The 15,936-nt window shown below is 41.1% G+C and overlaps 1 protein-coding gene across 9 annotated transcripts in view; it reads right to left on the reverse strand.

Moving 5' to 3' along the window:
* ASPH (aspartate beta-hydroxylase) overlaps window positions 1–15,936 on the reverse strand; it is a 325,502-nt gene that overhangs the window by 166,751 nt on the left and 142,815 nt on the right. For all 9 annotated transcript variants that reach the window (XM_073631691.1, XM_073631689.1, XM_073631688.1 and 6 more), the window contains one exon: window positions 12,522–12,557. In XM_073631691.1, coding sequence (XP_073487792.1) covers window positions 12,522–12,557 — 36 coding nt within the window. The remainder of the gene's footprint in view (window positions 1–12,521; window positions 12,558–15,936) is intronic.

Below are 15,936 nucleotides of genomic sequence, written 5' to 3' on the forward strand. Positions count from 1 at the left end.
CAAACGTTGATTTGATCCCACTAATGGTCACAGAATCAAGCAAATATTCCTGAAACAAAAGTTTTCAAACAAAATTCTTCTAGTGTATGGCCAACTTTAGACGCTAGCCTGGATGTACGGTTCGATTGACCTGCGTGGCAAATAAGAGCTAATGAAACTATAATGTAAAGTTATAAATTTGAGGGCAGAAAACATGAGTACATCATATAATGTAGGGGGGGTAAAAAAACTGGGCCAGTCCAGGATGCAGGATGATCTGGTTGTCCTGGAAGATTACCAGCAAAGCAACGCTGGTGGTCTAGTAAGCGTTTGTATGCACACACAAGTTCATGCTTACATACAGTGCATCCGGAAAGTATTCACAGCACTTCACTTTTTCCACATTTTGTTATGTTACAGCCTTATTTCAAATTGGATTAAAGTATTTTCCTCAAAATACCCCATAATGACAACATGAAGGAAGTTTGTTTGAAATCTTTGCAAATTTAGTAAAAATAAAAAACAACGAAAAAAAAATCCCATGTACAGAAGCATTCACAGCCTTTGCTCAAAACTTTGTTGAAGCACCTTCAGCACCAATTACAGCCTCAAGTCTTTTAGAGTATGATGCTACAAGCTTGGCACACCTACAGTGCCTTGTAAAAGTATTCACCCCCCTTGGCTTTTTACCCATTTTGTTACATTACAGCCTTTCGTTCAATGTTTTTTTAATCTGAATTCTAAGTGATGGATCAGAACACAATAGTCTAAGTTGGGGAAGTAAAATTTAAAAAATATATACATAAAATTATTTTTCAGAAATAAAAAACTGATCATTGGCATGTGTGTATGTATTCACCCCCTTTGTTATGAAGCCCATAAAAAACTCTGGTGCAACCAATTACCTTCAGGAGTCACATAATTAGTGAAATGATGTCCACCTGTGTGCAATCTAAGTGTCACATGATCTGTCATTACATATACACACCTTTTTGAAAGGCCCCAGAGGCTGCAACACCTAAGCAAGAGGCACCACTAACCAAACACTGCCATGAAGACCAAGGAACTCTCCAAACAAGTAAGGGGCAATGTTGTTGAGAAGTACAAGTCAGGATTAGGTTATAAAAAAATATCCAAATCTTTGATGATCCCTAGGAGCACCATCAAATCTATCATAACCAAATGGAAACAGGGCACAACAGCAAACCTGCCAAGAGACGGCCACACACCAAAACTCATGGACCGGGTAAGCAGGGCATTATTCAGAGAGGCAGCACAGAGACCCAAGGTAACCATGGAGGAGCTGCAGAGTTCCACAGCAGAGACTGGAGTATCTGTACATAGGACGACAAAGCGCACGCTCCATAGAGTTGGGCTTTATGGCAGAATGGCCAGAAGAAAGCCATTACTTTCAGCAAAAAACAAAATATCACATTTTGAGTTTGTGAAAAGGCATGTGGTAGACTCCCAAAATGTATGGAGGAAGGTGCTCTGGTCTGATGAGACTAAAATTGAACTTTTTGGCCATCAAAGAAAACGCTATGTCTGGTGCAAACCCAACACATCACTCAAAGAACACCATCCCCACAGTGAAACATGGTGGTGGCAGCATCATGCTGTGGGGATGTTTTTCAGCAGTCTGGACTGGGAAACGGTCAGAGTTGAGGGAAAGATGGATGGTGCTAAATACAGGGATATTCTTGAGCAAAACCTGTACCACTCTGTGTGGGGGAAACATGTAAACGTGTTGGAATGGACTAGGCAAAGCCCAGACCTCAATCCAGTAGAAAATCTGTGGTCAGACTTAAAGATTGCTGTTCAAAAGCAATCCAACTTGAAGGAGCTGGAGCAGTTTTGCAAGGAGGAATGGGCAAAACTCCCAGTGGTAAGATGTGGCAGGCGACTATCCAAATGTATCCAAAGTGACTTGGAACTGTGATAGCCGCATAAGGTGGCTCTACAAAGTATTGACTTTATGTTGGTGAATAGTTATGCACATTGACTTTTTCTGTTATTTTGTCCTATTTGTTGTTTGCTTCACAATAAAAAAAAAAAAAAATCTTCAAAGTGGTGGGCATGTTCTGTAAATTAAATGATGCAAATCCACACACAATCCATGTTAATTCCAGGTTGTGAGGCAACAAAACACGAAAAACGCCAAGGGGGGTGAATGTTTTTGCAAGGCACTGTATTTTTGGGCAGTTTCTCCCATTCTTCTTTGCAGGACCTCTCAAGCTCCATCAGGTTGGATGGGGAGCGTCAGTGCACAACCATTTTCAGATCTCTCCAGAGATGTTCAAGTCTGGGCTTTGGATGGGCCAATTTAAGGAAATTCACATAGCTGTCCATTAGCCACTCCTTTGTTAGCTTGGCTGTGTGCTTAGGGTAGTTGTCCTGTTGGAAGATGAACTTTCGCACCAGTCTGAGATCCAGAGCGCTCCGGAGCAGGTTTTCATCAAGGATGTCTCTGTACACTGCCGCATTCATCCTTCCCTCGATCCTGACTAGTCTCAAAGCTCCTACCACTGAAAAACATCCCCACAGCATGATGCTGACACCACCATGCTTCACTGCAAAGGTGGTATTGGCCAGGTGATGAGCCGTGCCTTGCCTGGTTTCCTCCAGACAATCTGTGTTTCACCTGACCAGAGAACTTTGTCCTCCAGGTGCCTTTTGGCAAATTCCAGGTGGGTTGTCATGTGCCTTTTACTGAGGAGTTGCTTCCGTCTGGCCACTCTACCATACAGGCCTGATTGGTGGAGTGCTGCAGAGATGGTTGCTCTTCTGGAAGGTTCTCCTCTCTCCACAGAGAAACGCCGGAGCTCTGTCAGAGTGACCATCGAGTTCTTGGTCACCTCCCTGACTAAGGCCCATCTTCCCGATCACTCAGTTTGGCTGGGTGGCCCTCTCTAGGAAGAATCCTAAAACTTTTTATCCACGGATGATGGGGGCCACTATGCTCATTTGGACCTTCAATGCTGCAGAAATTTTTCTGTACCATTACCCAGATCTGTGTCTTGATACAATCCTATCTCGGAGGTCTACAGACAATTCCTTGGACTTTATGGCTTGGTTTGTGCTCCAACATGCATGGTTAACTGTGGGACCGTGGACTGCAATCAAGTTGTAGCAACATCTCAAAGATGATCAGTGGAAAAAAGATGCAGCACTAGAGCTCAATTCTTAGTGTCATGGCAAAGGCTGTGAATACTTATGTACATGTGATTGTTTTCCTTTTTTATTTATAATAAAACTGCAAATATTTCAAACAAACTTCTTTCACATTGTCATTATGGGGAATAATTTGTAGAATTCAGAGGAAAATAATGACTTTAATCCATTTTGTAATAAGGTTGTAACATAACAAAATGTGGAAAGTGAGGAGCTGTGAATACTTTCCGGAAACACTATAAATATAGATGCAAGCATTTTTCTGAGATTTGCCAAAAAGATTTAACTTGTTTGACTGAGACCTAAGACAAGGGGGTGTTCTGTGCCTGGGAGGAAAAGAGGCTTAGCTTCTGCATATAGAAAAGCTTCTTCACATAAAAGATGAGTAAATATGGAATAGTGTTCCACCAGACCTGGATAGCTTATCCTCAGTCCTGTATATAGAAAAGGAGTACAGTGACTGGAAGCTTAGGTCCCTTTCAGATGTGGTGGACTCCATCCCAATCAGCAGGGGATCTGCTCACACATCTCCTGCTGATCGGAGCAGACCGTGTGGATGACACATCCGTGTCTGCTCAGTTTATGCAGAGCAGACAAAAGACAGAGCCTGCTCTGCTCTATAGGCAGCCGGGTATAAAAAGATTCCGCTGTCCATTTACACCCGACTACTCTCCAAACTGATCCACTTAAACAGAAGAGGACAGATTCCCCTTCCACTTTTTTAGAGGGCCAAATCAGACACAGAAGTAGAGGGGTGTAAATGGACTTGTGCCTGTCCATAAGGGTGAATGGACCATCCGACCAGGTCAGTCTAAAAAACGGATAGGCAGACCTGATCGGACTGCAGTGTGAAAGGGGCTTTAGACGTGGCTTCTTTCTTCATTCCTATGGGCTAATGTCTGCCATTCCTGTCCATGTGCAACTGTCTATGGACATTACACACTGGTTGATGCCTTTCTAGCCGGGGCATTCCATTTGCCTTTTATCATCACTCCACTTGTGATTTTACTTTTCATCATCGGCATCAGTACCCATTCATCTATGGCTATATTCACAGACTGCTGATCTCTATGCTACCATGATGTTTATTTAATCCTGCCTCTATTCACAGCTGTTCAGTGATTCCAGCCCTTATATGCAATCATTGCTACACATTGGCTATTGGTATAGTCAGAGCTATCTTGCCAGTGCTGACTAGCTTACTTCAGCTTTTCATATTCATAGTGACCTGTTACATGAATTGATGTGCGGATGCTTGGATGATGTCTAGACGTTTTTAGACACCGACACCATTGTCATTTTAGATGGTGGAGGAGCTGTTTCTTTTACTTTTGTTATGCTATTTTCATCAATAAACATTTTTTTTTTATTTCTATGTTTCAATTGATTCATTGATAACTATATCCATGTGGCATATTTGACTGTTCCCTTTCTGGCATAGTATTCTCTTTTTTGTAGGCATTAAGAAAAACTTGTTTTTTTTTTTTTGCCCTGCATGGGCAAGGTGCAGATTTTAGGGAACTTTCCACTTTCCATATGTAAAAAAATAAAAACAAATACACACGTGACTGGGAGCTTAGGCAGGGTTTCCTCCTCCTCTCAAAGAAGCTGAATAAAAAAAGTGAAGCAGCGAAGGAAAGGCATGTACAGTGGGGCAAAAAAGTATTTAGTCAGCCACCTATTGGGCAAGTTCTCCCACTTAAAAAGATGAGAGGCCTGTAATTGTCATCATAGGTATACCTCAACTATGAGAGACAAAATGTGGAAAATAATCCAGACAATCACATTGTCTGATTTTTGAAAGAATTTATTTGCAAATTTTGGTGGAAAATAAGTATTTGGTCACCTACAAACAAGCAACATTTCTGGCTCTCACAGACCTGTATCTTCTTCTTTAAGAGGCTCCTCTGTCCTCCACTCATTACCTGTATTAGTGGCACCTGTTTGAACTTGTTATCAGTATAAAAGACACCTGTCCACAAACTCAAACAGTCACACTCCATACTCCACTATGGTGAAGACCAAAGAGCTGTCGAAGGACACCAGAAACAAAATTGTAGACCTGCACCAGGCTGGGAAGACTGAATCTGCAATAGGCAAGCAGCTTGGTGTCAAGAAATCAACTGTGGGAGCAATAATTAGAAAATGGAAGACATACAAGACCACTGATAATCTCCTTCGATCTGGGGCTCTACGCAAGATCTCACCCCGTGGGGTCAAAATGATCACAAGAATGGTGAGCAAAAATCCCAGAACCACACGGGGGGACCTAGTGAATGACCTGCAGAGAGCTGGGACCAACTTAACAAAGGCTACCATCAGTAACGCACTACGCCGCCGGGGACTCAGATCCTGCAGTGCCAGATGTGTCCCCCTGCTTAAGCCAGTACATGTCCGGGCCCGTCTGAGGTTTGCCAGAGAGCATTTGGATGATCCAGAAGAGGATTGGGAGAATGTCATATGGTCAGATGAAACCAAAGTAGAGCTGTTTGGTAGAAACACAAATCGTTGTGTTTGGAGGAGAGAGAATGCCGAGTTGCAACCAAAGAACACCATACCTGCTGTGAAACATGGGGGTGGCAACATCATGCTTTGGGGCTGTTTCTCTGCAAAGGGAACAGAACGACTGATCCGTGTACATGAAAGAATGAATGGGGCCATGTATCATGAGATTTTGAGTGCAAACCTCCTCCCATCAGCAAGGGCATTGAAGATGAAACGTGGCTGGGTCTTTCAGCATGACAATGATCCCAAACACACCTCCCGGGCAACGAAGGTGTGGCTTCATAAGAAGCATTTCAAGGTCCTGGAGTGGCCTAGTCAGTCTCCAGATCTCAACCCCATAGAAAACCTTTGGAGGGAGTTGAAAGTCTGTGTTGCCCAGTGACAGCCCCAAAACATCACTGCTCTAGAGGAGATCTGCATGGAGGAATGGGCCAACATACCAGCAACAGTGTGTGACAACCTTGTGAAGACTTACAGAAAACGTTTGACCTCTGTCATTGCCAACAAAGGATATATAACAAAGTATTGAGATGACAAAACACTTATTTTCCACCATAAGCTGCAAATAAATTATTTCCAAATCAGACAATGTGATTGTCTGGATTTGTTTCCACATTTTGTCTCTCATAGTTGAGGTATACCTATGATGACAATTACAGGCCTCTCTCATCTTTTTAAGCGGGAGAACTTGCACAACTGGCGGCTGACTAAATACTTTTTTGCACCACTGTATGTGTTGCTTAGAGGGCAGATGAGTGAATTCAAGAAAAAAAAAAATACAGTTGTGGCCATTTAAGGATCTTCATATGAAAAAATACATATTTGTTTTCTTTTTTTCCAGGTAGCCAAAGCAGAAATAGCCTGCGCTAAATTCTGCAGCCTGGCTTTTCTATGAAGTGGAACAGCTGGTTGCTGTCTAAATATCTCTGCATCAGATCAACGAAACAGTTGTGCAGGGTGCTTATGTGAAAATGTCAGATTGTGTATAACGTTCCTTTGCAATTGGTTTTTAGGCAATATGCCTAAAAAGACAGAAGAGATGCTGGGAGTTAGTAAAGGTTTACATGACAACTGCCTGGAGGAGGAAAATAGCCAGCAAAAAGTTTTTCAGACAGCTTAAAGTGTGTATGTATGTATGTATATAGTATATTTGCTGTAGCTGGTCAGTCACCTTTCATCTACTTGTTATCTGTCTGAATTTGTGTCAGGTGACTGTATATGGTTTGTTCAGCTTCGGTGTAAAATGTAATCCTATTTATTACCATTCTGTGCATTGCCTTTGGATTTGTTCACTTCTGGCCTATTCTGGATAATTGCATAAGCCAGTCTTGGTGTTGCCGAGGATCTGGCTGCAGACAGGGATTACGCCGGTGTTAATATGCTTTTAGTAACTGACTGCTTTTCCTGAGGTCAGCTCTCGTCCAGCCATGGAGGAGTATGAAGAACAACACACACACACACACACACACACACACACACACACACACACACTACTCCCCACTTTTTACATATACAGTGGATATACCAAGTCTACCCACACCTGGTAATTTGTCAGGTTTCTGTGATCTAAAAAAATAAGACAAAGCTAAATCATTTCAGAACTTTTTCCAACTTTAATGTGACCTATAAACTGTACAACACAATTGAAAAACAAACTGAAAATTTAGGAAGTAAAAATTAAAAACTAAAATATAATGGTTGCATAAGTGTGCACACCCTCTCATAACTGGGGATGTAGCTGTGTTCAGAATTAAGCAATCACATTCAAACTCATATTAAATAGGAGTCAGTACACACCTGCCATCATTTAAAGTGCCTCCAATTAACCCCAAATAAAGTTCAGCTGATCTAGTAGGTCTTTCCTGACATTTTCTTAGTCGCATCCTACAGCAAAATCCATGGTCCACAGACAGCTTCCAAAGCATTAGAGGGATCTCATTGTTAAAGGGCATCAGTCAGGAGAAGGGTACAAGAGAATTTCCAAGGCATTAGCTATACCATGGTACAAAGTGGACAGTCATCAAGTGGAGAAAATATGGCAGAACAGTGACATTACCAAGAACTGGATGTCCCTCCAAAATTGATGAAAAGACGATTAGAAAACTGGTCAGGGAGGCTGCCAAGAGGCCTACAGCAACATTAAAGAAGCTGCAGGAATATGTGTACTCTCCCGTCTTTATGTGTGGGCTGTGGGGTAGAGTGGCACGATGGAAGCCTTTTCTTGCGAAGAAAAACATCCAAGCCCGGATAAAATTTGCAAAAACACATCTGAAGTCTCCCAAAAGCATGTGGGAAAATGCGTTATGGTCTGATGAAACCAAGATTGAACCATAATTCCAAAAGATATGTTTGGTGCAAAAACAACATACCCACAGTGAAGCATGGTGGTGGCAGCAGCATCATGCTTTGGGGCTGTTTTTCTTCAACTGGAATAGGGGCTTTAGTCAAGGTAGAGGGAATTATGAACAGTTCCAAATACCAGTAAATATTGGCACAAAACCTTCAGGCTTCTGCTAGAAAGCTGACATCATCTTTCAGCATGACAATGACCCAAAGCTTACATCCAAAACAACAAAGGAATGGCTTCACCAGAAGAGGAGTAAAGTTTTGGAATGGTCCAGCCAGAGCCCAGACCTGAATCCAATTGAAAATCTGTGTAGCATTTCCCCGCAGATAGCGCGCCTGCTATCCAGGCCTCGCAAGATCACGTACAATAACGTGATTTCGCGCAGCGGAGCCAACCTGTCGCAGTAAAACTGCAGTGGCTGGTCCGCAAGCGGTTAAGGGTGTGCACACTTATGCAGCCATATTATTTTTTTTTGATTTTTACTTCCCTCCACCTAAAAGATTTCAGTTTGTTGTTCAACTGGAGCTGTACAGTTTATAGGTCACATTAAAAAGGTGGAAAAAGTTCTGAAATGATTTATCTTTGGCTAACTGTTTTACATCACAGAAACCTGACATTTTAACAGGGGTGTGTAGACTTTTTATATCCACTGTAGATATAGGGATGGAGGCATTTATCTCTATACGTTACATTTAAAGTATACACACACACACACACATTTATATATATACACACACATATATACAAACAGCACATATACATACGTTCATTCTTTTGGGTGGAAAGGGATAGAAGCATGAACGCCTGGGAAACAGCAACGGCAGCTCTCCACAGTTTTTATATTTTTACATCTGTCATCACTGTTCAAGCTATTGATCTTGAGTGCAGGATAAAGATTGCGTTTGCGAATGTGTTTTATTAAAAATAAATACTATGAATTTGTGGGCATTTATATTCCTCCTGAGTCTTTATCCCTGGGTTCACTGGCTTTCATTTACCTGGGAGCGGGTTACCATTTACCACCACCCTGCTAGAGAGAAACGCAGGAGGTAGCACCCTGGTTGTGGGAAGTGGTTAAAGTGTTACTAAACCCAGGAGCCTACATTCACTATACCTGGTCTCCCACAGTACATGGAAATGCAATAGTTTTACTAAATATAAACTGCTAAATACCTTTTTTCATCAGCAGTATAAAGCAGTCTTGTGACTTCTATCAGTGTCTGGTTAAAGCTTGTAGGAGGAGATTTAATTCTGCTCTGACTGTCCTATGAGGCTGCAGGACCCCTGATCCTGTCTGGACAGTGTTGATTGGCCCTGTGCTGATCACATGCACTCTCCCAAGTAAAAAAAAAACAAAAAAAATCTCTAGCAATACACACCAAACTGAGCATGTGCAGTGTGTCCCTTATCCTCTTTACTATCAGCAGATAGATTGGGGACAGTGGAAGGGGGGGGGGGGGGATCAGGTAAGACAGGAGATCAAGCCTTTTTACACAATGCAGATGATAAACCCCTTAGGTTCCACAGTGAGTATAACAAGATGCTTTACTGCATATACAGACTGATTTTACTGTTGTGGGTTTAGTAACACTGTTTCTAGGGGACGCCTGATGTGACCTTTTATAATCTGTCCACTGGGTGATAGTCAGCGCACTGCATTCAATCCTATCTCACACATCACAGGAGTGGATTACAAAATGATATAATGAGAAGTGGACTTAAACAAAAAAAAAAAAGAACACATTGTTTATAGAAAGATAGAAAAGTTACGGCAGAAAAAGACAGTAATCCATCTAGTCTGCCCATTTTTTCTTCTTTTGTTTTTTGGGGGTTTTTTTTTTGCCCGTTACCTTTATTGTCTGAGTATTGATCTAGGTCTGTCCCAAGCATTCTTGAAGCCATTTATGATTGACCGTCTCACTATCTCTGCTGGAAGTTTATTCCAAGCATCAACTACCCTTTCAGTAAAATAATTTCTAAAATTAGTTTTGAACTTTCCTCCAGTTCGCATGAGGTCATGTCCCCATGTTCTTGATTTTGGTTTTATATTGAAAAAAACAGCCCTCCTGAACCTTACTCAGCCCCCTTGATGTATTTAAAGGTTTAAATCATACCTACCCTTTCCTTCTTTCCTCCAATTTATATTATTGCTTTTGCTATGGTGATGATAATCATTATTGCATGTATATATACTTTGGTGAATGATCATCTTTTTTTGTTGCTCTTTATATTATAGTATTAGATTTATGAGTATATTACACAGGGTTTCACTGAAAGTTTTATGAGCATTTAACTCATGGTTTTACAAACTCTAGGTTTAGTGCCACTATTTTATTACGTAGTTAGGTTGGAAGACTGGGTAGGAGGAAAGAGTGGAACTCTAGCTTGTGGCCCATGGGAACCACCCCATGTCTAGGTAATCGCTAAAGGCAAACTACATCCCTCCACTTGATAAAAGGGGGTATTCCTTCATGTCAAGGATAATTTGTCAGTAGGTTTGGGGGACCTGAAAGCTCAAGGTTTGGAGGTTGAAATGGGTACCTAGCTTGAGTCGGGCTTTTGAGATTGAGGCCTGGGAGTAACAAAAGGAACTCTTCTTGGCCTCAGAGAGGAGGGGGTGAGACCTAGAATTACTCCATTGCCCCTGCAGAAAAAGCTTATCACCAGCGACATCTTAATGAGTGTGTCTAAGGCAGCTCCAAAGAGAAGTTGTCCCTCAAAGGGCACGTGCGGGAGAAAAAGGAGCCTAAAAGTCCACTCTAACTGGAAATAGTAAATAAGAAATATTTCACATTAATCGGACAACAAAATGTAAGAAGATATTTTTAAACTGTTTTTGTCTTGAGCACATTCTAATGTGACCAGGACCAGGCTATTTTTTGCCATTTAGAACTATGCTACCTTAACTGGTATTTGCTTAGTCATGCAACGACGTACCCAAAAGGAAATTTATCTCTATTTTTTTTTTTTTTTTACACAACTATCCCCACTGGGGTTTTTTATTTATTATATAAATGAAAAAAAAAATATATATATATATTTTTTACTTTCTGCTATAAAACATATCCCATAACATCTAATTTCTTCATACATTTTGGCCAAAAAGTATTCTGCTACATGTGTCTGGCAAAAAAAAAAACTATAAGTGTATATTGATTTGTAGGCGCTATAACTTTCACACGAACCAACTATGGTATGTATGGTGTTTGCTTACGGACTTCATCGGGTCCTCGGGGTAAGTGCTGGATTGGCCATCATCTCTAGCAACTATTCACCCTTATGATTATGTTGCTCCTTGGAGCAATTAATATGCATTATTGTGTATATTTTTAGTCCCTTTGTTGTAGAACTCTGCTCCCTCATTTTACTCCTGAAGAAGCGGGTCACCGCAAAGCATGTAGAGTTTGGTTGATTGCATGTACACCTTTATTATGGATTAACATCTATAAAGTGCGAGTTGGCATTATTTTATGGGTGTTCCACAGCATATAAGAGGGATTTTTATTATTTTTTGTTTTAATGTTAAGCACATTTTTGTGTGATGTTATTTGTAACAATAAAATTATATGATTTTAATCTCATGTAATGTCCTTGACAGTACCAAGAAAAATCCTGCTGCCCCCTTTTACTTGTTCTGTTTAATCAAATGTTTCAGGATGTAGGTACCTTATTACTGGTTTAAAATACCCATTAATACTGAGCACTTGAATAGCTAATTACTACAAACTATAGTGTGTGTGTGTGTGTGTGTGTGTGTGTGTGTGTGTATGTATATATATATATATATATATATATATATATATATATATATATATATATATATATATATATATATATATATATATATATATATATATATATATATATATATATATATATATATATATAATCAGCATGCTGCTGTTTTTCGCTCTCAGCTCCTTATGCATTTGAGATCGGAGGGAATGTAATCACTAATGAAAATAGGAAAAAAAGTGTCTATAATGTTTTTTATTGGGTTACTAGTTTGGGTTACTAGTAAATGCTGCGTAAACTGTTGGCGCTATATAAATCCCGAATAATAATAAATCACATTATATTTTATTTTAATTTTTAAAAACAAAAACAATGAAAAAATAAAAATCAATCTATTTTGCCCGAAAATCACTCCAATCCTGGCAAAATCACTCCAATCCTGGCAAAAACTGGGTGGACATCCTCACATTGGCATAGTGACTGGCCAAATCACTAAAAGCCTAGGCATGTGGTTTGCAACCAATACAGAGGAAGAGGTGTCCCCTCAAAAAAAAAAATCTCACATGATCTCTTTGATACCTTCAAACAGATCACATGCTACACTTTCTAAGCTTTGGTAAACTGACCAGCTCTGATAGGAGCCTAAACAACATTTTCTCTAGAAAATAAGTATTTCAGCCTTATGTTTTCTACTGGTCAAATGCTTATAATTTATTAGTACCAACCATAAAGACAAAAGTAACATGCATGTTCTAAAAAGAATATAAAAAGCAGTAAAACTAACCTTCTGTTTCTTGCTGTTCTTCATGCAATCTATCTTCTGCAAAAAATAAATAAAAAAATTAATAATAAAAAAAATACACTATACAATTCACTATATTAAAAAATGTGCTATTTGCTATAGGGCCCCATGAATTGTGTTTTCCCCTTGAAGCAAAGGTATTGTTTGACAAATGGTACTGAAAACTACAGATTTTACCCCCAAAATCAATATGCTGAAAGTAAAAAGTGCACATTTAAATTCAACTTTAAACTTTACATCACAATTACTGTCATCTAAACAGGTGTGATATTTTCTATAAACAACCGTAAAACCTACAGCCCTGTTATTAGCAATGCTCATTCGGAATGCTGATAACAGACCTGTAGAGCTCTCTCTCAGCAGGAGGTGTGTCCAACCTCTGAAGAGAGACAACTGCTTCCACATAGAGTAAGGACCTTCTTAACAACAGGCTAGCAGAGGACAGGTTTTTTCTGCTAGCGTGTGGCTGCTTTCCTTATACAACAAAGACTTTGAACTCCTTTTGTTTTAAAGCTCTTAGAATGTACTTCACAGGTTTAATCTGAAGGTTTATCTTGGCTTTAAGGGCACATGAACACAACACACAGGGTCAATGGGCCTAAAAATTGAAGTGAATTTAGTGCAGAGGACGTGTTTGATCAGGTCAGAGTACCATCTGGGCAGTCTGGAGCAATGCATGCCCTCCATCTCGAACCTGCACAGCAGACAAGAAAGGAGTTTCATAAGCGGAAAGGCATAGATAAGGGTATGCTGATCCAATTGAGCCTTTAAAGCATTGGCTGCTTCTGCCAGGGATCTCTGCACCTGAAGAGAACCTGTCCATTTTATGGATGAACCTGGAGTTCAGGAAGTCCATATCCAGCATCCCCCACCTGTGGCACAAGTCTTGGAACATTTCTGAATGCAGGGACTGTTCACACTGGTACAGATGCTGAGGATACCTGTCTGCTAATTGTTCACATCTGGGATACAAATGGGATGGGATGCAAATGGCAGACAAGGCTGGAACGTGTAGACCTACCCAGGACAGAACCCTTTCTTCCTGTGGTAAGACTTCTGGTTCATTGTTGATGTAGCCCACTGCTGTTGTGTTATCTGATTAAATCCCAATATGATGACCCCCCCCCCCCCCCCATCTAAGAGTCTAGTGTTGTAGGGATAACCAAATCAGGCAAAAATCCAGAATGTTGATGGAATGGAGATGTAACTCCACCGACGCCTAAGTCCCCTGCTGCCCAGTACTTAACCCCATCCCCAATAGGCTGGCATGCAATGCAAGGACCTTCCAAGAGATCTGGAATCTAGAAAATCCTTTCTCTCGAGCAGTATTCCTGAGCCACCAAATCAGGGACAACTTCATACTCTGTGCCGGGTGAATCAGCCTGTCCAAGGATTGAACTGACTTGTACCAAGAGAGTTGTATGTGTCTAAGGTAGTCTTGTTTGCCCCATTTAACTCTAAAGCAGGCTAAAATGAGTCCCAGAACAGGATATTTTGAAAGGGCCTCTTTTCATTGGCACTTCCTCCACAAGGATGGTTAAGGCTTTGTTAAGACTAGATACTGCCAGATCCACAGTGGGGGGAAACTTACTTATAACAAAGACCTCCTCGAATTGGGTACAGAACGGATAAAAGACGCTTTGGAGAGGTGAATACCTTGTCAGGGTTTTTTTAGTCTCCAAAAATGACAACAGGAAAAGGGTGCACCAGAAAGGTCTTGGTGACCTTAAAGGAGCCTATGCTAGGAATAGCACTGGTTAAAGCAGCAGGCTGCTCCTCGATTTTTTAAGTGATGCAAACAGCGTCAAAAAGACTGATGCTGTCCAAGCCTGAGAGTAATGTCAGCAGTCAGTGACTTCTCAGGTGTAGCATAATTTGTTCTGGAAATAAGAGTGGCTGATGTCTCATAGCTGAAAGCTCAGGTGCTTATCAGCCACCAAGTATATCAGAAGCGAGCATATCAGAAGCGAGGCATGCCTACACCTACTGCAGTCAGTCAGCAACCAAAGTTATAATCTGTCCCGTGAAATCCTGCATGTCTGCAGTGAAATCCTCCTGAGAAAAAAAAATGAGAAGGGCCAGAACCAACAGAGCTAAAGATAACTCAGAGGATGGCACAGACTCAAGCAGATGCCAAAACTCCAGGCTGTTAAGTGTCAGGCCCTTCAGGGAGTGCACTGCAGGCAGCACTGGAACCATTAGTGAACTGTGGGCACAAGTGCAAGCCACCATAAGTCTAATCTGACTGCTAGGCAGGAGTAACATACTGTCGATCAGTGTACAAGGCTAGACCTTAAATACTCACCCGCCAGCTGCTGGTAACAGGAAAAGTTTAGTTGGCCAGTGGTGACCATGTCTGTAGGCAGGCAGGAAAGACTAAGGATGAATCACTTCTAGTCAGGAGCAGTGGCAAAAAGGTGCTCTATCTATGCTGAATTTTGGGAAAGAGAACACACGCAATATTTAAACCAGTGGGTGATGTTAATAGTCAGTTCCTCAGTGATAACTCTTTCAGCTGAAAGTGTGGATTTCAAAAGGCAACTAATGGCCCTAGCAACAAGGCAACTCCTGATGCTCGGCCAACATGGCCTGAGTATAAAATAAATCTTCAGAAACAGTCACCCTTGGGGTCGTATCACAGCTCTGGACCAAGAAAGTACACTCAGGTCTGAAAAGTGTCACAATCCAGAGCCTAGCGCCCAAAAAGTCACATTCCAGGCTAGCCCCACAATCATCCAGTCCAGTAGACCTGGTGTACGACCTCCAGAGCTAGTACTGAGGAGCTGTCGATCCAGACAGCTGCATAAAGAGACTAGTTCAGCAACTTGCAGAGGAAACTTTATTGAAGAAAAAAAAGCAATCTTCATCGAAGAAAACAATAGCTAAGCAAAAGGTTAAAGAAAATGGGACTGTCACTGTTCTACACATATTGATTTTATATAAATAGATAGGACACCCTGATTAATTATGTTTTTTGAATGGGGATAGGATTGACAAATTATTTTTTGTGCATATAGTACACAGCCTAAAATTGAACTTCAGTTTTTTTTTTTTGGTTTTTGTTTAAATTAAGTCAGCAGATACAAATACTGTAGCCGCTGACCTAAGATACTTACCAGTGCCTGAGGGTCCAGCACTGTCTTCCCACAGCCAATAGTTCTTACCACTGTGGGTTTCCAGCGCTGCGCTGCCATTCTGAATATGACTTCCTGAGGAATCACAGCTTGCTCCTCACTGCACTTGCATGAGATCTCCCAATGCTGCGAGATTGGTACCCACTCCCTGTTGGGGTCTGGAGTTAAACGGGTCAAAAAAAAAAGGTAGAGCACCGGGTAGGAAGTTGAAAAAAATGGCATTTCCACTTTTGAGTGAAGGTCCGCTCCGCTTTACGCGTGGT

The sequence above is a fragment of the Aquarana catesbeiana genome, linkage group LG05, assembly GCF_042186555.1.
Source record: "Aquarana catesbeiana isolate 2022-GZ linkage group LG05, ASM4218655v1, whole genome shotgun sequence".
In the NCBI taxonomy this organism is placed as follows: Eukaryota; Metazoa; Chordata; class Amphibia; order Anura; family Ranidae; genus Aquarana; species Aquarana catesbeiana.